This window comes from Aplysia californica, unplaced genomic scaffold (assembly GCF_000002075.1).
Source record: "Aplysia californica isolate F4 #8 unplaced genomic scaffold, AplCal3.0 scaffold00198, whole genome shotgun sequence".
NCBI lineage: Eukaryota > Metazoa > Mollusca > Gastropoda > Aplysiida > Aplysiidae > Aplysia > Aplysia californica.
The window spans coordinates 229,588-253,575 of NW_004797468.1; the positions used below are offsets into that span (position 1 = coordinate 229,588).

Below are 23,988 nucleotides of genomic sequence, written 5' to 3' on the forward strand. Positions count from 1 at the left end.
CTCTCTCTCTCTCTCTCTCTCTCTCTCTCTCTCTCTCTCTCTCTCTCTCTCCCTTTTCCTCTGTCTCCGCCTTCCCCTCCCCCGTTTCTCTCTCCCATCCTTTCTCTCTCTCTCTCTCTCTCTCTCTCTCTCTCTCTCTCTTTCTCTCTCTTTCTCTCTCTTTCTCTCTCTATCTCTCTCCGTCTCTCCCTCTCTCGCAAACTTGCAAAGTGAGGCGCATTAATCGTAAACTTGCTCCCGGTCTATGTTGGTGTTTTGACGATTCAACCTATTTACAAAGTTGCAAGGCTGTTCATATTACTGACACATCCATTTTGAAACTCAAGCACCAGTAAATACCAATAAAATGCCTCAACAAGCTTTTTTCTTTCCCAATGAAATAACGTAACTGTAAGTTCATTGGTTTTTTTTGGGTTTTTTAAAAGAACTATCGAAAGCGCCATATTGTGTAGCGTGAGGGACTGTACCGCTACATACGAGTACTTTGCATGCATGTACTAACGTTAGTGACAAAAATGGTCATTTTTGAATTGATTGTACTAACGTTAGTGACAAAAATGGTCATTTTTGAATTGATTTTCTGAAGCAGTGACATCAAATATGGCATAACGTCTATAAACAAACCAAAAATCAGTACGGCATTATGTTCCCTTCTTTCACAACAGTATTGTGATGTCCAGGTCTTGCGTGATATTTGTAACTGATCTGTTTTCCAATTTGTTTGAAAATATGATATTATGGAGATGCTGCTCACGGCAGAGAAAATAATAATATTCTCTTTTCATTTGATATTCAATGCATGTCAAATTTATGTACCTTAAAATACCAGCGAACACAATTTTACGTTTCTTTGATTTCGCACAATTTTGCCAAGCCTGATTTTTTAAGATCAATTTTGAGAGACCATATCTTGGGTGTCTCTTAACATAAATGTATAGTGAGGACTGAGGAGCAGAAAAAAAACCGCGAATTTTTTATGTTGTTGTAATCGCCCAATGCTGATTTCATAGTTGTGTGATATGAACTCATATCACTCAACAATTGCCTCGAGCGTCTTGATTGGGCATTTTTGAGCGTCGCAAGCAATTGGCTGCGTAAGCAATACTCACCACTGGTACACACTTGCAACTTGTTGTGAGTGGTGAGTTTATGCTCAATCAGTCCTGGGCGTATGCCTATAAAATCTGCGCCTCGAAATGTTGCATTCATATCGAAACAGACGAGCAACAGACATGCCAAGGTTATCAAGGGAAAACAGAGAAAGAGCTGTCGGACGACTGGCGGCCGGTGAGTCGGTGGAAGAGGTGTCCCAGGTTTTTGGTGTCCACACAAGCACTATTCATCACATTTGGAACCGATTACAACAGCAGATCGACCAAGAAGCGGAAGACCATGGGTGACAACTCCGGCCCATGATCATGTCATCGTTCATCGGCACCGCCGTGGTCCGTTTCTGCTGGCTGCAGAGACTGCCAGATCAACCATGAAAACGACTGGAAGCCACCTGAGCCGCTGGACTGTGTTACAGAGGTTAGTGACTGCTGGTCTTCACTGCAGGAGTCCTTACCAGGGAGCTGTCCTAACACCAAGGCATCCACAGCAACGGCTACATTGGGCACAGGCGCATGTCAACTGGCGGAATGCACAGTGGAGGAGAGTCCTCTTCAATGATGAAAGCAGGTTCTGTGTCGATCCAGAGAATGGCCGAGTCCGTGTGTGGCGTAGAGACACGACTCGCTAATACGACAACAACATTCTGGAGCGTGACCCCTGTGGAGGCGAGAGCGTGATGGTATGGGGAGCCATGCCAGAACATTGGCCCAGGACGTGGAAACGTCGTCACGGCTCAGCGCTACATTGCACAAGCCTTGGCACCTCATGTGGTGCCCTCTCTACAGAGACATCCTAACTTCCTGTATCAACAAAAGAACGCACGAACACATACCGCACGTGCTACCCAGAACTTTTTGGCGCAGAACAATGTCAATTTATAGGCACACCCACCTCGCTCACCTGATGTGAACCGTATTGAACATTTGTGGGACGTGATTCAAAGACAGCTTAACCAGATGCAGCCACGGCCTCGAACTGCAGCCCAGTTGACAGCAGCCATCAATCAGATCTTCGAAGGCACCCAAAATGGCCAGATCAACCCGTTTGATTAACTCTATGAACTGAAGATGCCTCCCTGTAATCGCAGCATGCGGAGGCCATACGCGTTACTAAGTTTGTTCACCAAGGCCAAGGTCAACATGAGCTCAGATGAATGTGTTGGATCCTCAGTTCATGTCAGCTGTGTCATTCAAGAAGTGTGCAAAGTTTCAGCTAATAAACACAACAAATAACTTGAAACCTATGTGTTGCATTTTGTCAATCATTGTGTTGTAATAAAACTTCGCGGTTTTTTTGTACCTCTGTATATTATTAATGTGTCAGATGCAGAATTTATTTGAATTGCTGTACAATGTATGTCCATTATATCAATAGTTATGCTCCTCAATATACGTGCGAACAGTGGCGGTGGGTGGACCAAGATTTGGGTGGGGCTTAGTTTTCTTCCACTTCTATACCACCAAAAAGCAAGCAATAAGAACAAAACAGTGCTGGTTTTTCTATACTCTCGGCGAGCCACGGCATTTTGAGAACCATTCAAACGATGAGAGCCACCTTTGTCTTCCATCTCTTTGTTCTACATTAAATTCGTATGGATGGTGTGGACAAAGCCGTTTCACCTCCAAATTTCTCTAGTTAGTTTTTATCTGATGAAAAAGTTGCCTAAAAAAATGGTTTGATGTAATTAATAAGTGTTAAATCTCAGCGGCACAAACACATAGCACTCCAAAAATATACCGTCTCTGAGCCAGTCTGAGGTGGATTGGGTCGCGTTGTTGCGGAAAATAGAACGCGCCTAACAAAGGCCCAATGGGCGCTTAATAGGTAACTGTGTCACTGGGGCAAAGTGTGTAGTAAACTTTCACCCCATTGTCAGGGCTGGGAGAGCGTGAGCCCTCTGTGCAATGTTATTTTTAAAAATTCTTCTACCTTTTTACAAGAAGATTTAATTAAAAACGGGCGTGGGAACGGGCTTAATCTTTCTGAGCCCTAACGACATTTGATTGGCTGTTAGGTTACTATAGTTGTAAGCGGTGACAACAATGATTGGATAAACGGGCAAGCCGCCAAGCTGATCACTGTGTGTTCATTGCGTGCGATCATAACGGTTTCAACTTCTTATTTCTTTATTTAAGAAACTTTAATTAACTAAGGAATAAATAGAGTTTGGGTGGGGAGGGGGTGGGGTTGGAAATCTGAGAAAAAAAAGAATAAAGCCGCTCACAAAAAACCCTCCAACAAACAAACGCTCCTTGCAGAAAATTCTTGCATTTGATTTCTAGTAACTAATTATGACTGTTGTGACATGTCATACTTCCGGCTGATATATGTGCAGTTGCCATTAAATGAATATCGTAAATAAAAAGCAATGTTTAGATTTAAGACAAGGATACCTATCCAGACCAACGATTGGTGACCATAAAAACCAGGGGAAGCTCGTAAAAACAATCGTGGATCATAAATGGAGCCTCCGTCTCAGATTAGGTAAATTTAGAAATAATGAGTACCACTGCAGAGCAAAAAACAACAACCTGACGCCATGAGTGTTGGCCAACCGGAAGTGAATTCTCGAAAATGACTACTAAATTAATAGCGGCAGTTTGAATATAACTGATTGTTGATCTTCAAATAATTATCTAAGTTTGAAATTTCGTTGTCACTTTATCAGACAATTTATAAAACACTGTTTAGCTTACTTGCATTGTCTTTCCAATTTTTATTTATGTTTGTGGGAGAAAAATTGGGAGGCGAGCAGACAGCAGAAAATCTTCAGAGGAAGACCCCCCTTCACGCAAGTGTTTCGTACGGGGGCCGGCCACACTCAGGTCATGACTCCTAAGTGCTCTCCTGCTGTTTCACTTTGTTTGTTTTCTGTTTTCTTTGCGCTGATCGGGCGACGGACTCTCTAGGTTTTGGGGGTATTTCTGGGTCTTCAGTCCGCGCGTTTTTGTTGACACGGAGCCTCCAGCGGAAAGTAGCAAATGCGAAGCAATACAAATCTACTAAACGTTCCTATCTGCTGTCTGTTCTATTTGGCCGTTTTCATTGCGTCTCGTCCACAGCCAACTCGAACTCTTTTCTGCCATTTCTGAAAAGTTCTTTATGACTGCCTTTCTTTTTCTGCCTTTGAGGCCTAGCTACCCCAGCAGTGAAAATGTTGAGGCTGCAACAAACCCTCGTGCACGCACTTCTACTAGATTTACCTGGAAGCTATAGCCCTCTGCTTGGAGTTGATGCTAGAGATCTTCGTATTTTGTCAACTTGAATTAGTACTGTGCGTCTAAGAAGATCTCAGGAATCAGTTTCGACCAGAGAATGATATCTGGCTTGAGACCTGTTCTCTTGATCATGGGAGGGTAGTTCCGCTACTCTCGGAGACCTGCAGCTCGTTTCCAATCTTTTGCCAATCCTAGAAGGTTTGCACTCATTGAGAAACAAGACACTTGCATTTTTCCAGTCCATTTCCAGAGAATGTCTGGGCTGGAGCTACTGTGTTGTCGCTGTCAGTTTCCAGGCTGCAGAAGATTGCGAGGACCAACTCCTTGAGCACTCTATTGTACCGCCACGTGTTTCTGCTGTTAGCAAGGGATACCTTACAGGAACTGAAAACATGTTCCATTGTCTGTTTCTCCTGGGACAATGGACAGCGGGGATCTTTTTCCTTGTCCCATTTTACGAGATTAGCTTTTGGTGGCAGCAAGTCATATGTTGCTCTTATGAGGAAGTTAAGTCTCAGAGGTGCGTGTGCCACACGTCGTTCAAAGTAAGGGATCTTTGCAGGGCATCGGTCCACTTTATCCATTGGCCCAGCTGTGACTGCCGGAATGCTTTCTGGTATCTCTTCTTGCCCTCCTTAGTATCCTTCACTTCTTGGATCACCATGTCTCAGTGTTCTTTACCGTGTGCCCTAGACCACTACAGCCTCTTCTCGCTTCCAACTTGGCCAATGACTTTTTTGAGCCTGAGGTTATCTTTGGCATCCATCACGGCATCCAAGACTTTCCACTTTATGCCAGTTTTTAGTTGGTTGAATTGAACTGACCATCTCGTCCGTGGAATTCTCAAGCATCATCTGCAGCCTTGTCTCGCTAGCTTTGCATTCCTTTACTATTGACTTTAGTGGCAGTCTCAGTTTGGCCTGTCGGCAGTACAGGGCAACATCTGAAAACCCAGGAGAAACACCAAGCCACTTCCTGGTGAATGTGTTGATCTTTGCCTCCATTACTTCTACCGTGCTTGAGGCAATTTCGTACACCAAGAGCGGTCTTAGCAACATTGGGATCAGCATGTGCTTTCCTGATCTTGTGCTTTCCTGGTAGGGGGCAACGGTCAATCTTCGCTTTCAGTCCTGAGTGCTGTCTCTTTCTATTGTCTTGTGTCTCTTATGGTCTCGTCATACTACCTCTATAGGGGTTCTTCAGTAACGGTGGGAATTCGTTGGCCACCTTCATAGAAATGGGTGTGCTTGCTCACTCTTCCTTTTGTAAGCGAGAGTGTTCTTGGTTCCTTTGGCTTGCAGTTCATTCGACACCATCTCATTAAATCACTGAGAAGACGAAGTATTCTGTGTGTCTCTTCTTCTCGGGAGGTTAGGATTGTCGTGTCATCCATGAACGCCTTCAGACGTGGCATTTGACAACCTGCTCCAAGTCCGCTGGGATTGCTTTGCTTTCTGTCGCCTAGAGAAGTACTTGCCTTGCCTAGACGAAGAGAACTGGCCGAATCGTGAATCCCATTGTTATACCCACCTCGAGATTAACCCAGTTTGTTGTAGATTCAGTCATGCTGAATCGCATCTGGAACCCTTCAAAATAGGCATTAAGCATCTCTTTCGGAACGCGATAAATGCCGAAGGCCATCTGAATCATTTGATGGGGAACCGAACCATAAGCATTTGCCAAGTCAAGCCAGATGACATCGAGGTTATGTTTGACTTCCTTTGCTTTCTGGACGGCCTCCCAGATCATGCTACTGTGTTCTAGACAGCCAGCAGTATCCGGGTACTCCGCCTTTCTGCACAGTGGTGTCTACGTACCCATTTGCCAATAGGTAGGACGAGAGTCTGGATGTCATCACCGAGAAGAAAATTTTGGCCTCAACATTCAGCAGTGAGATAGGACGGAATTGGCTGATCCCCTCAGAGTCCTTTTCTTTGGGGATGTATATCCCATCAGCTTTCATTCATTCTTTGCTGATGTGGCCGTTCTTCCATGCTAGTCTCAGCTTACTGAGTATAACCACCTAAGGACCTGGGGACATCTTTTGAACAGTATTATGGAATACCATTGGACCCAGGCGCAGATTTGCATCTTGCTTTCTTGACAATTCGCTGTACTTCGTCGAGTGTTGGCAACCTGTGGTTGAACTCTTCACCCCGGCCATCCGGCCAACTAGGCCAGGGTTGTCTTCTAGTGGTACGTTTCGCTGAACACCAGAGTATGTTTTCCTCAGGTGTTCTTCCAGGCTGCTTATTTCTTCTTTAAGTACTCAAGATCTTGTTAGGTCAAAGAGGAGGCTGGCATACTGGTACGGTTCTCCGAAGAAGCGATCTTGCTCTCTCTTGCGACGAAGCCGTCTTTTCCTCCAGTGTTCAGCCTAATGCGGTGTTCACACATACAGGAGCAGAGCCAAGAAACGTAGCAGTCGAGTAAAATTTGACACGCCGACAAACTCGCCGACCATGCTGACCACGTTGTCATCCCGTCGTCGAGTTAGCCGGTATGCAAAATGTTTGTCCATTCTTTCAACATATCTATGCACGCATATGGTGCCCTTGCTGTTTTGCTGGTTCAAGAAGAGGAGAAGACGAGGAAGAGGAGTAGGAGGAGAACCTGTTGGATTAGACCTTGGCTCCTAAGAAGACCCTTGTATTGACAGTTTGAGTAGCTGATTACAAGTTGAAGATGTGGCATCCTTCAGAAACTTCCTCAGAGTTTTTCCAGGAACTGCTGGAGAAAATTAGCCCCATCATCCACAATGCTTCTGGGAGCAGTCACAGGAACCATCGGAGAATCAGATCTGGAGTAGAAGACATTATGGGCTCTGCTTTAGAAGAAGCAGGAGCAGGACTGGGTGCAGCAGCAGCAGCAGAAGTATCCAGAAGGCTCATGAAGGCAGGCTGGAAAGCACAGGGCTTGGTAAACATGAATAAGAATTTGGTGTGTGCAGACTGGTATCTGCAGAAGGTGGAGCATCAGCAGCAGCAGCCCTCAGCGTAGACTTCTTTGGAGGCATAGTCACGTTAGTAGATTTTCGATTTGTTGATAACTGGCAGGGGCAGTGTGCTGTGGTTTTTGTTTTGGTAGGGGCGCGAAGGTTTCCGTGCCACGGCACATGCTAGTCGTGTCAACTTTTGCACGCTGTGCTTGAGTCACTCAAGAATCTTCGTGCAAGAAATTTGCACCTCAAGCAATAGCTTAACACGCAGAGTATGAAATTTAACACAGTTACCTTTCAAATCCCATCGGCGTATCACTGTCACTTGGCAACGTATGCAACGTTGGACGCCTAGCTATTTCTGACCCTCCCCAAGTCCTCCCCGGGTTTTCCCCGAGGGAGTTATTGACTAGGCGAAAATTTTAAGCATGTTTGAAAATTTCGGCAAGCTTCCCATGCAATAATTTCACTCGGCTATCATGAAATATCACTCGTGGAAGGAGACCAATTATCTGCGAAATGTATCCAGAGTAGCCCCGATCTGCTGGACTTAGAAATTTTGTCTTACTCGGCTTCATTACTCCTGTATATGTGAACACAGCATAACTGAGTGCGCAGTGTCTTTTTTTAGTTCATCCCACAGTTTCTTTAGGCCTTCCTTCTCCTTTCTGTTTCTTATGTCTTTCATCTGTCTTTGACGCCTGTGTCCTGTGGCATTTGCTTCGCTTTGCTACTCTTCACACCAAAGTGCTAATTACACACCGTGTACGCAATATCCCCGAATACCCCCAGAGTTGATCGTATTCCTTGTCGCCCAGCTCGGTCTGTGTGCTTGAGACATGGCGCTGTCGAGGTTCTGACAGGCTTCTTTCGAATTAACAAGAAGAAAGTTGATTCTGGGCCTTCTGGTCTGTGTCAGCCCTCCATCTTCGTCAAAAGTGTGGATCTCTCCAGCACTGTGGACTTGGCCCTGGCCTTTGTTTTCCTACGCCATATCTGTGGGAAAGCCTCGGGAAACCCTGATGTACTAAACGTTCCCCCAGTAACCAACATCGATAACCACCAAATCCTTGGAGAAGACGTCGAAGCAGCAGTAAAAGCCCCGAAGAAGGGGAAATCGGCAGGGGTGGATAACATCACAGGAGAATTAATACAGGCAGGGGGAAAGGATATGATAAGCGCTCTGACTGTCATCTGCTCCAAGATCTGGCAGACAGGAAAATGGCCAACATCATGGACACAATCACTAGTAATTACACTACCCAAGAAAGGTAACCTGCAACTATGTCAAAACTACCACACCATCAGTCTAATAAGCCACCCCAGTAAGGTTATGTTGAAGATAGTGCTGAATAGATTGAAACCACAGGCAGAGAAGATCATTGCCGAAGAGCAGGCAGGCTTTAGAGCAGGGTGCAGCACAACAGAACAGATCTTCAACCTCAGGATACAGTGTGAGAGGTACCCCCAACACCAGAAAAACCTATACCATATCTTCGTGAATTTTAAAATGCCTTCGACAGGGTCTGGCATGCAACCTTAAGGGCAACCATGAGGAAATATAACATCAACGCCAGCCTGATCAACTATATGTCAAGGCATCCAGCGCAGTCTACCTTAACGGCAGCATGGGGGATTGGTTCAGGACAACGGTTGGGGTGAGGCAAGGCTGTTTACTCTCTTCAACATTTTCCTGGAAGACCACAATGGAACAATCAGTATTAGAGGCAGGGCAATCACAAACTTGCGTTTTGCCTGGATTACCAGGAGAAGAGCAGGAGCTCGCTACACTAGTGGAGCGGCAGGACACAACCTCAGCGGCCTATGGCATGGAGATCAGTGCCGAGAAAACCAAGCTGATAACCAATAACACCAATGGCATCAAAGTGGACATCAAAGTCAGGGGCGAGAACCTTGAGACCGTCAACAGCTTCAAATACCTTGGATCAATCGTCTCAGATGAAGGCTCAAGACCAGAAATTCTCCCCAGAATCGCGCAAACAACAGCTGCGCTGTCAAAACTGAAGCCTATTTGGAGGGACAGAAACATCTAAAAAATCAGACTAATGCGCTCACTGGTCATCACAATATTTTTATACGCCTGCGAGTCTGGGAAACTGACAGCAGAATTCGAGAAAAGGATTCAGACCATAGAGATGAGATGTTACCGCAGACTCCTTGACATCTCGTACAAAGACCACGTTTCAAATGCTGAGGTACGAAACAGAATCACCAACGCAGTGGGGCAGCATGAAGATCTACTGACCACAGTGAAGAGACGAAAGTTAAAATGGTATGGGCAGGTCACAAGATCTACAAGACTTGCCAAAACAATCCCACAAGGAACCGCACAGGGAAAGAGAAAGAGAGGAAGGCAGAGAAGGAGACGGGAGGACAATATTAAATAGTGGACAGGAAAAATGATGGGTGACAAACTGAGGAAAGCAGAGGACAAAGATAAATGGTGAAAGTTGGTTTTCAGATGCAGTGGTGCCTCCACGTTTGCCACAACCACGGGATAGAAGAAGAAGAAGAAGAAGAAGAAGAAGAAGAAGAAGAAGAAGAAGAAGAAGATATGTGGGAACAGAGCGCTTCCGTTGACGACTTGGCTGGATGTCACAACCCATCTTTTTCCTATGAATCCTCATACCTCTATGAGAGCTGAATAACCGCCTGCATGTCCATGGGTAGTCCATACGCTGTTTTGAATTCTGTATCCTTTGGGCGTTTCGATCCGATACCTGGTAGGCACCTGTGGGTTCATCATACTCCCCCCGCCCCTTTCGGAGAGCCCAGTGTCATGGTTTTTCTTTATTCTATCAGTACATTATATTAAACAATCATCTATAGACATGACAGAAGGTTAAACTTTAGAATAATGAATAATCGGTTAATTGCTTTCTTGGAAATAATAAAAGTTACTTCCCTTGTAATCTGTTATTCTTCATCATCATCATCCGGTGCCTTGCCGACTGTCGTGGGCAATCATGGACCTCCACTTCACTGTCTTGCGTTGCAGCAATGGTGTCTGTTGTTCTTGCTGCTCCTAGCCGTGCTGTCTTCTTGTCCAGTGTCTTTTCCATCTGTCTGCCTCTGCGTCTCGTTAAATAAAACTTGCCTGTTGGTACAATATTCTCCAATGCTTCTTTCCGCATATTGTGTCCGAAGAAATTTGCCTGTCGCTTTCGCATATTCGTCATAATCTGTCTTCTACAATTTGCTTCAACCAAGACTTCTTCATTTGTTTTTCTATCTGTCCATGGGATACATAGCAGTCTTATGAACCACAACCCTATCGCCACAAGTGTTCTTTCCAGCTGTGTATTGCTTCTCACCCGTATAATAGGATTGGCTCTACGTAACCTTTCCGTACTCTTTTTCTCGTTTCCAGTGACAGATTGATGTTTGTGAGTAATGCGGCTTTTAATTTCGGTGTGACATCTCCCATCTGATGATGTTGTACTTGCCTGAGGGTAGTATCATTGATTTTGATATTGTATGTTGGGGTTGGAGTTTATCAGCTTATCACCATTGTTTCGGTTTTCTTGAAGTTTAGGCTTAAGCCCATGTTGTCACTTTCTTGTACGATGGCATTTAATAGATTCTGTAGGGGATCTTCATCTTCTGCTATTAGGACTGTGTCGTCTGCATATCTTAGATTGTTTAAATTATGTCCCCCTATTGAGATACCCGGCATTTCTTCTATGCGTCTCATGATATTTTCACTATACAGGGAGAACAAGTCTGGAGAAGGTACACATACCTGTCTGACTCTTCTTTTAATCTGTATATATTCGCTTATGTCGTTTTCTATTCTCATTGCAGCAGTTTGATCCCAGTACGTGGTCCTGATAATCGTTAAGTCCTTCCTGTCAATATTGAGGACTTCCAGCATGTCGATGATCTTGTCGTGCCTAACTTTGTCGAATGCCTTGGTGTAGTCTATAAAACATTAATGAAAATCTTTCTGAACTTTTAGGGCACGTTCTATTGTTGTTCTGGTGACATATGGCATTTACTTTGCCTTTGCCTTCAATAAATCCACACTGTTATTGGCCATATCTGGGAGAATTTTATTTCGTATTCTCATCATAGCTATTCTGAGTAGCATTTTTGTTATGTGGCTCATGCGGCTGATGGTGTGATGAGTTTCACATTCGTTTGCATTATATATTTTTTTTGGTAAAGCTATGAAGATAGATTTCGACAAGTCTGATGGAATATGTTCAGCGTCATACATGTTGTTAAGAAGTTTTGTCAGTGTGGTGATTCCAAAAGCCTCTAAAGCTGTAACCATCTCTGTGGTAATGTTGTTCGGCCCTGCAGCGTTCAAATTCTTCATCTTTCGTAGATCCTTGATAGCTTCTTCCTTCATGATTGGTGGGCCTTCGTTGTTATTTTCCACTCTTCTTTGTTCATCTCTTTTGTCATTGTATAGGTCACCGATATATTCTATCCAACGTTCTAGTATCTTGTCTTTATCCATGATGATATTCTCATCCTTTGATTTGAGGCATCCTGTTGATCCACATGTTCTTGTATGGCATACCTCTTTAATTTTTCCTTGCTGATCTTTTGAGTTCGCATTGGAATGATTTTCCATTTCCTCACATTCTTCTTTCAACCATGTCTCTTTTGCTAGATTACATTTGTGTCTGATTTCTTTATGAAGATCACATATTTTTCATGATTCTTTTTGTTTGTGCTTCGTTCCTCCATAAGATTAAGAATTTCTTCAGTCATCCATTTCTTCTTAGCGTTTGTTGTCCTTTCTCATATGACGTCTTTTGCAGCCTCATTTATAGATGTTTTAAGCTGTTCCCATTATTGCTCTATGCCTTGTATTTCTTCTAAGGGGCCGAATTTGTTCTGTACAGTTATTCTGAATGTATCTTGCATTTCTTTGTTTGATTGGAGTAATGCCATGTTTAGTTTCATATTCTTGTTCTTGCTCATGTGTGTTCTTGCTGTTATTCTTACCTCCCCTTAAAAATCGAGAACACATGAAAATGAATAGATCTCATTGAATTCTGCAAAAAAAACCTGACCAGATAGACCAAAACTAACGAAATATTAGGAATCAGCACAGCAATGTCCAAATAACTTCACATTTTCGTTGCTAAAGGGCCGTTTTTCATCGTTGACCAGTGGAATGCAATGCGCAAGCGAAAAACTCTGCTTTTGGTTTGTTTTGGTTGCGAGGTTTAAAATCCAAGTCAAAGTCATTTCTATTCTAACGACAGCATGTCATATTAATGCAGTTTAACTTTTTATTAATCGTACGTTTTCAGCTCACTGTGCATAAATTTACATTATCACTGTTTTGTTTGGTGTTTATTTCGCGGACGGAGACACACGGGTAGGATAACTTGTAAGTTAGCGTGGCTGAAATTAAAGGAAAACAATCCAGATTTTTTTCCAATCCTCACTCTGACTCCGATTGGCATGAACATTTTGTTTTCTTATGAGGTTCTAGAACAGATCCTCAGGTCCAATTGGCTGGTCATTTGAACTTTGTTGGTCTGAATGTATTTAGCCAGTTGATATTAGTAAACAATAAAGAACTCGTTATGACCATGATTTATCCAACTTGTGTGAAATTGGCAGTTGTAATCACTCGTTGAAATTCGTGATTACAACCTGACAATATCACTCGTATGATAAATCATGATCGAACACCACAACTCATGCAAGAATTATTCATATCTAGCACCCACTTTTGCCACCTTTAAGAGGCTAAAATTTTCATACCGTTCAACTGTGTATCTCTAAGCGGGGCATTGAATCATTTCTGCCACTACCCGAGTAATTCCCATTGTTCACCAAACTAACCTAATCTCCTACTAGTACTAGAGGGCGATACCACATACGTTGGTAAGCACTAGTGTAAAGTGCTACTGATTATCAATCTGTGATTTTGGACACTTGTGAGATGTCTTCTAGAGACAATGACAGACATTTTTCCTGTGTTCAGTCCGCATTGACCAGACCCTGAGCACCTCATATCGACGCACGCGTGGGTGGGGGATATACTTTATTTTTGTCACGAAAAGTGAACGTTACCACCAGCTTAAGCTACTTTAGGGTCACAAAATTATCATCCATCATTTTTAGTGACCTTTGCTGGGATCATTGAAGGAATAAGGGTAAAATTAAAGTATCGCCCCCTTGCTTTTGCGCCTCACGACGATCGCAGTCCGCATTTTTCTGTTCCTCTCTGTCATAGCACAGACACCTCTGTGACCCCAGTGGTGACGACGGGGTTTCCGCGCAAGCTTTAAGCATGTTTGAACCGAAATTAGTTTCAAACCTGGACTATCAGCAAAGTGCAGCAACATAGAATAACAGTTTTAAGAAACGAAATGTCTTAGAAAAACATTAAAAAACACAATAATAGACAGACAAATAAATGGAGACATCAGACTTTAAGTGAGCGTCGAATTGAGCATCAAATGCATAAAGAGACCATAAATAAGGGTGTTTGGACATGTAATGACCCCCCAAACCCGCAATATCACGATTACGGGTCCGATAGTCTAACCACTAGAGTACAGACGTAACAGACGGACTCTCAGGGGTAAAAGTTACAAACAGTACTGCTTTGGATTGTACGTTTACGTTTTAAAGGGCCATCTTTTCGGTTTACCGTGCAAGGCAGCTAAATTTACAGACGCTCTTTCAAAAGAAAACATCTGCGTTGTACATATATTGTATAAAATAAAGAGAAACACATGAACACAATAACGGCCAATAACGACAAGAAAAAGTAACACATATCTTTTTTTTAAGGGGGAGGGAAGAAGTTGGACCTCCTAGTCAGTGGCCCCTTCAATTAACTGTATGGAAACTTTTTAAAAATTAATTAATTAATGCAGAGAGAAAACATAAAATAAAGGGATGTTCTCCCCTGAGTTTTCATTTGAAACTTTTATTTCAAGAAAGCGATATACACAGACGAAGCATTAGCATATAAACGTATAAAAAATAAGGATATACATTGAATTAAAAGGAGTACTTGATACTCAAGACTTTATTTTAAAACAAGCATGGAAATAAAACATAAGCATGCTTACAGAAAAAGGATAAGAGATAAATCAATAATCACATCTTTATTTATTTGAAAGCGGAAAAAACAACCTCCCAATGATTATTTACACTTTCTGTGTTTGGCCTCATCTTATCCCGCCAACAAGATCGGGTTAATAGTACCAACCGACTGCTAGTGAGCACGTGACTGACACACTTAGACAATAATACGAGGAGGTCTGTAGTTCTGGTAAGTGTTTTACGAGGGGGGTTCAAGAAGTCTTTGATCGAAATATGAAGGAATAAAGATAGAGCTTTGTAACTTGGCACATATACTTTTATTTCTCTACATAGCCAAAATGTAGAGTAACAAATAACTGCCACCTCTCTTTAACCTTTAGAAATCCATGAGAGAAAAATGACCCAGAATGGGCGCCTAACCAGTCTTCAAAAGCTTCAATAGCGTCCTCGTTGTCATGGAAACGACATCCTCTGAGTGATTTTTTAAGATTAGGAAACAGAAAAAAAGTCTATAGGTCTGGTAAATAAGCTGGGTGTAGCAGGATTTCAAAGCCGCACTGATTTGCTGTGTGGACTGCTTATTGTGCCCTGTGTGCACGGGCGTTGCCATGCAGTAGGAGGGCCCCATTACGGAGTTTTCCACACCTTCTTTCTCACCGATTCGGATCGCAATCTCTACCGCAAACCCGAGTGTAGTATCCTGTGACAGTTTTTCCATTTTCCAGGCGGTCAGTCATGATGATACCTTCACAATCCCAGAAACAGGACAGCATGAACCGTCCACTTGACGGTGTTACATTTGCCTTCTTTGGTGAAGGAGAAGAAGGGGTTTTAAATTGCAAGGAGGACTTTTTTGTTCCGGATCAAAATTATGATAAATCCATGTTTCCTCCAAAGTCACCATGTTTTTAAAGAAAGTTGTGTCATTGGACTCAATTCGAAGAAGAGTTTTGCAGAACTCAACTCAAAATTCGTACAAATATCTTGGTCTTACAATTGACAACAATTTACATGGCAAAACCACGTAAACAATATCGTTAAAAAGGTAAATCAGAGGCTGTACTTTCTCAGGAAACTTAGGTCTTTCAATCTGAATCCATCCATCCTTCAGATACTCCATTACGCTAGCATGATTCCTGCATACACAGACCAAGGACTTATTGAACCCCCTCGTACGGCGCTCGCAACTGCATAACGGTCATAATATGAGCGCGTGGGACACATTTAACTTCTTCAGTTGGTAGAAAATTATGAATTTTGCCCTAGTGGTGGGCCAAAGCCAACTATTATCGATTTTAGACCACCAAGGGATCTTTAACGCGCGCACCTTGCACATGGTACCTCCAAGATTTTTCACCCTGGTCGGAGAAGGCTAGGTCTGTGGTTTGAATCCGAGAGAGTCCAATTCGACTCTTTTGCGTGACTACCATTGACACAAATCGGTAATACTAAGACTTGATATAAATATTAACCATGAACATGATGAAAAAATACTCTATATAATGATAATGATAATGATATGATTATATAAAAGATAATGATGTCATATTGACGGTAGCCGTAATGATAACAGCAATAATGATAACAATAAAAGCAATAAAGACAATAGCTAAAAAAACAATACTACTACTACTACTACTACTACTACTACTACTACTACTACTACTACTACTACTTGCTGCTGCTACTGCTGCTACTGCTGCTACTGCTGCTACTGCTGCTCCTACTGCTGCTGCTACAGCTGCTACTGCTACTGCTACTACTACTACTACTACTACTACTACTACTACTACTACTATTACTGCTACTACTACTAATGATAATAATAGATAGCATTAATTGTCGAACGCCCGACCCCGCAACCGCACGATTACGAGTCCGATAGCCTAACCACTAGGCCACCGGCTACTACTACAACTTTACAACACGACGACGATGATGATGATACTGATGATGATGATGATGATGATGATGATGATGATGATGATGATGATGATGATGATGATGATGATGATGATGATGATGATGATATTATTAATAATAATAAGGTGTTTCTTTTCTTAGTTTATTCGCCTCAGCGATGAAAGAATACAAAATAATTACATCAACATATACCCTGCCACCTGGAGCTTTACCTGCCAGCGTTCTAAATGGACGGCTAGTGAACGGAAACCTCACTTGCTTACAATGGCGTCTAAGAAGACGGACTTTCCCAAGATTAAATCTAAACGAAATTAATGACAAACTGAAAATTAAAATACAGTGATTTCAGGCTCCTCAATAAAACTGTGCACCTTCTAAATGATTCTGAACCACCATTAATTTTGTCAAATCCAAAAGTTAAATGATTCGGAAGTTTTTGGTGGCCAAAGTGACGGACTTTCACAAATATAATTTACAGAGATAGAGGAGATGTCATTAGTACCCAGTGTTAACGACATGATTCTAGAAGAAGAAGAAGAAGAAGAAGAAGAAGAAGAAGAAGAAGAAGAAGAAGAAGAAGAAGAAGAAGAAGAAGAGGAGGAGGAGGGGGAGGAAGAGGGGGAGGAGGAGGAGGAGGAGGAAGAGGAGGAGAAGAAGAAGAAGAAGAAGAAGAAGAAGAGGAGGAGGAGGAGGAGGAGGAGGAGGAGGAGGAGGAGGAGGAGGGAGAGAGGGAGGGAGAGAGAGAGAGGGAGAGAGAGAGACAGAGAGAGAGAGAGAGAGAGAGAGAGAGAGAGAGAGAGAGAGAGAGAGAGAGAGAGAGAGAGAGAGAGAGAGAGAGGGGGTGGGATTGGGGAGCGGGGGAGAAAGTAGAGAAATAGAGAGGAAGAGAGAAAGAGACAGATAGATAAATAGATAGCTGCGTCACTCCAGCTACGACGCATTACTATTTGGAAAATAAGTTAGCAGTTAAAACTACAACAAAAACTGCTACAAACAAGTTCCACTTATTTTGTGATGACTTAAAAAAGGGGGGCGCCAAAGATTTATAGAAGGCTCGATCAGGAATGTAGAAGTCGGAAACACGACATAGTCTGCTGATGCGTCCTAAGTCACTGTTCCTGCACTCTTTGGGCAGGAGAGTACACTCCTGCTGTCTGCGCATGCCAAGAACGACATCGTGACACTTTGAAGTGTCGTTTTCAGCAATGATGGCGTTAGTCTCACATTGAATCTGGTCAACTCGGATTCTGAAAAAGTAGAGAACACACATGGTTAGTGATTATTCTGCTACTATTATTATTATTATTAATTATTATCATCACATCATCATCATCATCATTATCATCATTGTATAAAGAAGGTATTAAAACAGTTAAGACCTTGTTGTATTTCCAGAAAAAAAATATTTTTCACAGTTCAACGTTTCGCCAATAAGGCTTCATCGGGAACATAGTATTTGAGAAAAAATAAATAAATGAGTGATGTCGCCACATCATCATCATCATCATCATCATCATCATCATCATCATCATCATCATCATCACAGTCAATGAGGAAAATACAAAAGGATAAGATGAACAAAATAAAGCAAACAAAAAACCAAAAGAAGAGATCCTCCATCATCAACAGGCACATCAAGATTTTACCTGCAGATGTCATCCCTGAACTGCGCTTCGGTGACATTGAGGTCGGCCAGCTGTCCCTCTAGTGACATCACCTTACTGACCACTGTCTGTCTACAGGCCGACACCTCCCTCGTCGGCTGCCGGAAACACTTCACTGCGTCCTCATAAACTGTCAGGAGTAGTGGGGGGTGAAGGTGGGGGTTGGGGGAATGGGGGAAGATGGAAGAGGCGAAAAAAAGGGGAGGGGGGAGAGGGGGGGAGACAAGATAAGACGAAAAGAGGCGAAACTATGAAAATGAGATGAAATGAGATGTGGTGAAAGGCGTTAAGATTATATTAATGAGTTGAAACGAGATTATAATTATCAGGAGGTGAGATATGAATTAGATGAGATGGAAGGGGATTAAATAATAATAATAATAAATGACATTTATATAGCGCTCAACCCCGAATAAAGTACACAGGCTCTGAGCGCTTTACAATACAGTACAACATACAACAGTAACATGAAACGTTGTGTTCTGACAAAAGAAAATTATTCCAAATATTCATCTTATTAATGTAAAAACAGAAACGACTTCAGTTGACATTTGAATGAATCAAAAGACTTGATTTCTCTCAACGTACTTGGTAAAGCATTCCAGATCTCGGGGCCTTGGTATTCAAATGCTCTTTCACCCATTGTTTTAAGTTTCATAGATGGTAAAATAAATTTCTTATTGTCAGCTGATGACCTTAAACTGCGAGTTGGAATGTGCAGTCTTAACAGATTTGACAAATATGATGGTGCGTTATCATTCAAACATTTGTGACATATGGTGGCCAACTTGTACACAATCCCTTTCTCAACAGGAAGCCAATGCAAAGTTCGTAAAAGAGGTTTAACAGAGTCTCGCTTTCTTTTCCGTAAAACTAAACGTGCTGCATTGTTTTGGACAGCTTGAAGTCTTTTAACTTTCTCCAGTGATATTCCTGATAACAAGGACTTACAATAATCGAGTTTTGATAAAATTAAGATAGTTACTAGTAAAGCAGTATACTTGGTATTGATCAGATGACGTATTTTACTAATTTTTCTTTTGTCTAAATACATGCAGCTGATCAGATGATTTACCTCAGCCGACATTGACAAACTGGAATCAAAATAAATGCCAAGATTCTTAAATTTTCTTGAAAATAAAACTTTTGCATCACCAATTGTAATGTGATCATGGTCAACCTCTTTTACAGACTTTGCATTGCCTTCCAGAATGACTTCTGTTTTATTATCATTTAACATCAATTTATTTTTGTTCATCCAGTTTTTCACTAAGGCAATACAATTTATTTTCAGCACGATGGACAAGTTCATCTAAGTTGGTAAACAATGTTGAACCATAAATTTGTGTATCATCAGCATAGAAATGGTATTTTAAGTCATATTCAACTATTTTCTTGACAAGTGGTTGAGTATAAATGGTGAACAAAACTGGACCGAGGACTGAGCCCTGGGGGACCCCATACTTAACAGCATGATCTGATGACTTAAGCCCTTTAATAAAAAACAGATTGTTAACGATTTGACAGGTAAGAAGAAAACCAGCTAAGGGCAGTCCCGGATAATCAAAAAGACACTTCCAATCCCTTCAACAAAATATGATGGTCAATTGTATCAAAAGCTGCTGATAGATAACAGGCTCAGCAAAACAACTTTTCCTGAATCACAATCAGTAAGCATGTCATTCATGACTTTAAGAAATGCTGTTTCTGTGCTGTGGTTAGCTCGATAGGCAGACTGGAATGGCTCTAACACTAACAGATTGTTTTCTTGTAAAAGATGACGAAGCTGCTCGAGGACAACCTTTTCAAGGATTTTAGACAAAAAGGTAGATTTGAAACAGGTCTATAGTTCTTTAAGACATGCTCATCTAAGTTTTGTTTCTTTAGCAAAGGTTTTACCAGAGCGATTTTAAACGAATCTGGTACTGATCCATACACTAGAGAATTATTTATGATTTTAGTAATAAATGGGATCAGTTCGTCAATGCAGGAAGATAACAGAGAACTAGGGACAGGGTCGAGATCACAATGTTTGCTGGGGGATTTTAGAATTACAGATTTAATGTATTCTTCAGAAACAGGTTTAAACTTATCACCCCATCATATACATCAAAATCACAACATGTCTTATAGTCATCAAGGTCGTTTCTTAGTTTCTGGACTTTATCTGTAAAATAATGAGCAAACTTTTCGGGTAGTTCTTGATTGCTAAAAGAATTCGGGAGACGTGTCTCTTTGACCCTCCCTAATAGTTCATCCCAAATGCTGAATAATTGTTTACATGATTTTGAATTTTCCAATTTAGAAACATTGTATTTCTTTTTAGCACATTTAGTTACAAATCTCAGCTCTTGCTTCTTTAATCTAAAAATGTGCTTGTGGATGGTGAGCCCTGTTTTAAGCCATTGTCTTTCTGCCTTCATGCATTCGATTTTGGCCGCTTTCACCTCAGCCCCGAACCATGGTGCATACGGTCTAGTCGACAGACGACGAGTTACAAGTGGTGCGTGCTTGTCAAGAACTGCCCTAACAGTGGAATTATACAAATCAACACAGACTGTTTTAAAGTTACTTACAGATTTCAACAAATCCATTTAAAACTTATTAATGTCAATTCCTTTGATGTTCCTTGTAGACACAGAATGTTTTTCAAGCTTGGTCTTAGTCACATCCAACACAAGTAAGATGAAGTAATGGTCGGAAAATAGTTTGTCTACAACATACATTTTTCTAAAAGCGTCCGAGTCTTTCTTGACTCAGTCAAGTGTGTGGCCAGAACGATGGGTGGGTTCAGTGATGACCTGAACCAAGTTGTGCTGTCTGAATAATTCTGTCAAATATTTGACTCCAGGTGACGATGGAGAATCAAAGTGGAAATTAAAAACACCAAGCACAACAGGATAACCTTTTTTGACCGAAAATGACGATAAAAACTTTGAAAATTCTTTTAAGAAAGCAGACTCCGTTGACTTGTTAATCTTGCTGTATGGTGGGCGGTAAATACAAACGACGTTATAAAATTTGGAACCAAGATCCATAGATAAATGCATAGCTTCAAACGTTACGTGGTCACACTTAAGTGCACTAGTTGTTATTTTAAGGCTCAAAGAACTTCTGAAAATGGCAGCAATGCCTCCCCCTCTTCGAACTTGGCGCGGAAAAAATTTAACGACGTAGGTTGGGGGTACTAAATTAGCGAGTGTCACCTCATCACCACATGGTGCTAACCAAGTTTCGGTGAGAAAGAAGATGTCAATATTTTTCTCTGTGATGATGTCGAAAATATCTTCAGTTTTGTTTCTACACGATTTAACATTCATATAAGCCATCCGTATGTGTTGGCTGTGTTCCTGGAAAATATTGTCTGCATTAATTCTGTATAAGTTGGTGTGACACACTTTTCTGCTCTTGGAATTAGAATTATAAGAAGAACTCACTTTTCTAATGGATATTTTGACTTCTATTTTCCCCTTTGTGACCTTTTAGTTTTTGGTATCGATTTAAGTTGTTTTTTTCTAAGTCTCCTCATAACACTTGGAGGTATGAAACCATGGTCCTGAGGTCGAAATGACAACAGAGTGTCTGGAGAGTATGTAATTCTATTGTCCTCTTCAGTGAATACACTGTCTGTGTTAGAGACAGCCTCACCACAGGCTGGGAGTCCATTTGAAAAAAAGTGTTCACTTGTCAAAACAAATTCGTTGGACATTTTAACAAAGAGACCTGACCTAAAAATGAGTAAAACAAGTAGACCAACACAGACTCCACTTGTCCACCAACACAGAAAACTTGAAATAACGCTGGTAATTTTCATCCTTTCAAGAAAATTTTATATCACAAAATCTTAACACACATGATGGTATAATTTTTGAAAATGTCCAGAAATTGAAACGGTCAAAAACACCACAAAATAGTATAAGAACAAGAAGGCTGCCTGTTGGCGCGATCACAACTCACTACTAATCCATACACACGCAATCAGTGAGATGGAAGGAGGTCAGATCATTCAAGCGATTGGGTGAAATTATAATAGCAATGAGATGAGGTGAGATTATATTGAACTTATTGAGACAGGAGTAATCCAGATGATTAATAACTGTGACTGTTTTACGCTCCAACTGACACAATATAGATTGTATAGGAGGGGGCTACTTCTACCTAACAGCTGCACCACAGACGCTGATCCTTGTGCTCTCTGGGCTAACATGAAGACAGGAATATTACAGTGAAACTACGTATTTGTGTGTGTTGCCTACTATTGTAAACCCATTGGTTGAGATGTAAAAAGAAAAAAACACCATACATTGATACGACTTAGTTCTCCGTATTCTCAAACACTTGTAACCCCTCACCATCAATGTATTGGCGTCTGTAGTGTAGCAGCTAAGCGCTTCACCGTTGCACGCTCGCTGAGGATGTGAGGTCCATTCATGAATCGGGAAATTTTAATACAGATTCTCTGTTTTCAACAGAAACATTATACCCTTCTCAGCCCGGTTGGCACCTACAAACAGTGCCGAAGCAGCCTGCCTCCTAGATCATCTAAATTGTGTCGATAGGGGCCAAAACATGTACAACTTTTTTACCATCAGTGTGATTACACAAGACTGTATACGTCGAGTTGAGTCTCTCTATGTCCAAGCTAAACTTCCTCAACATGATGGGGGAGTCGTTGCACTGTACGGCAGATAGCTTGAGGCATTGGATTATCGTGTTTTTCACTCTGAGGAGAAAAATTACCCATGAGACAAGACGAGATAATGGATGGTAGTTTAAGATTGCTTGTACATTTTACAAGCATGGATTGACAAAACTTATAACAAATATGAGAAGACTGTCAGAACCATACACAGGTTAAGTGAGAATCTACGTCTTGGCAAGAAAAGAAAATTCCTGGACACCAGAAATTCTCCACACGGGAATCAAACTCCTGTCTTTTTAATGCAAGACGTCGAAGGAATTCCGACCTTTCAGTATTTCACAAAATTTGTTTTTTTGTGTTTTACGAGGCGATATGATAGGCAGACAGAGGTAACTGCATCCAAACATCCCTTCTTCAACAGGGCATTGACTTTTAACCAAAACAAACCGTGAAAAATAGACGAATATAAAAAAAACAACTGAGCCCCCCCCCCTAATAAAAAAGAATGCAAAAAATAAATCAAAACAAAAAACAAAACAAAAACAAAAAAGCAAAACAAAACAACCAAACCCAAACAAACAAACAAAATAGAAAGAAGAATGTCCAAAATTGAGACCACTCCACCCCAAAGAAAAAAGGAGCGAAAGAAAAAGTCAACATCAACATCAGCAACAGCAGCATCGGCATCAACAACGACAAAAACAAAAACAAAGAAAACACACTCGCACACACACACACACACACACACACACACACACACACACACACACACACACACACACACACACACACACACACTCACACACACACACACGCTCAACCTACTGACAGAATCGCTCCACTTCCGTTTTGTTGACACCCAAGATGGCGTCTCGTCTTTCTGTGACGTTGAGAAACACGAGGCCCCTGCCAAAGTTTTGGTCCCTGTAGCACTTGGTTAGAGTGTCGGCAAATGTTTTCCTGCAGGCTGAGTGTGAGGAGAAGAGATGAATAAACTACTGAAGCAGCAAGAAGGTCGATTATTTGAGAAAACCTCCCAAAGTTTGAACTGTTATTAGTTCTCATGTTTCGGGTAATGACTCTTCTTTAACAGATACAGCACACATGTACACAGACACTTATAAACATAAATAAAAACATAGACACACACACACACACACACACACACACACACACACACACACACACACACACACAATGCGCTTGCAGTGCACACAGCAGCCGTGAGTTTGATTCTCGTGTTGGGAGAATTTTAATCGAGTGTCTACGTCTTTCTGCTGGGATATTGTGTCCCTCATAGCCTCTCTGCCACTATCTCTGTCTTTCTTTTACTCTCTTCTCCTATCTCCTGGCATTTACAAGACCCAAAATAGAGTTGATAGTTCCAAGAAAATCTACCCCGTCAAAATGAACCTTGTATCTCTTCTCTCTCTCTCTCTCTCT

The 23,988-nt window shown here is 41.7% G+C and overlaps 1 protein-coding gene across 1 annotated transcript in view; it reads right to left on the minus strand.

Annotated features, from left to right (window-relative positions):
• Positions 1-17,110: 17,110 nt before the first annotated feature.
• Positions 17,111-23,988, minus strand: part of LOC106011839 — a 26,436-nt gene continuing 19,558 nt past the window's right edge. The window contains exons 3-6 of the mRNA XM_035969942.1: positions 23,371-23,512; positions 22,490-22,626; positions 17,886-18,033; positions 17,111-17,486 (exon numbers count right to left, since the gene is read on the minus strand). Of these exons, the coding sequence (XP_035825835.1) occupies positions 17,183-17,486; positions 17,886-18,033; positions 22,490-22,626; positions 23,371-23,512 (731 nt within the window). The 3' untranslated portion in view covers positions 17,111-17,182. The remainder of the gene's footprint in view (positions 17,487-17,885; positions 18,034-22,489; positions 22,627-23,370; positions 23,513-23,988) is intronic.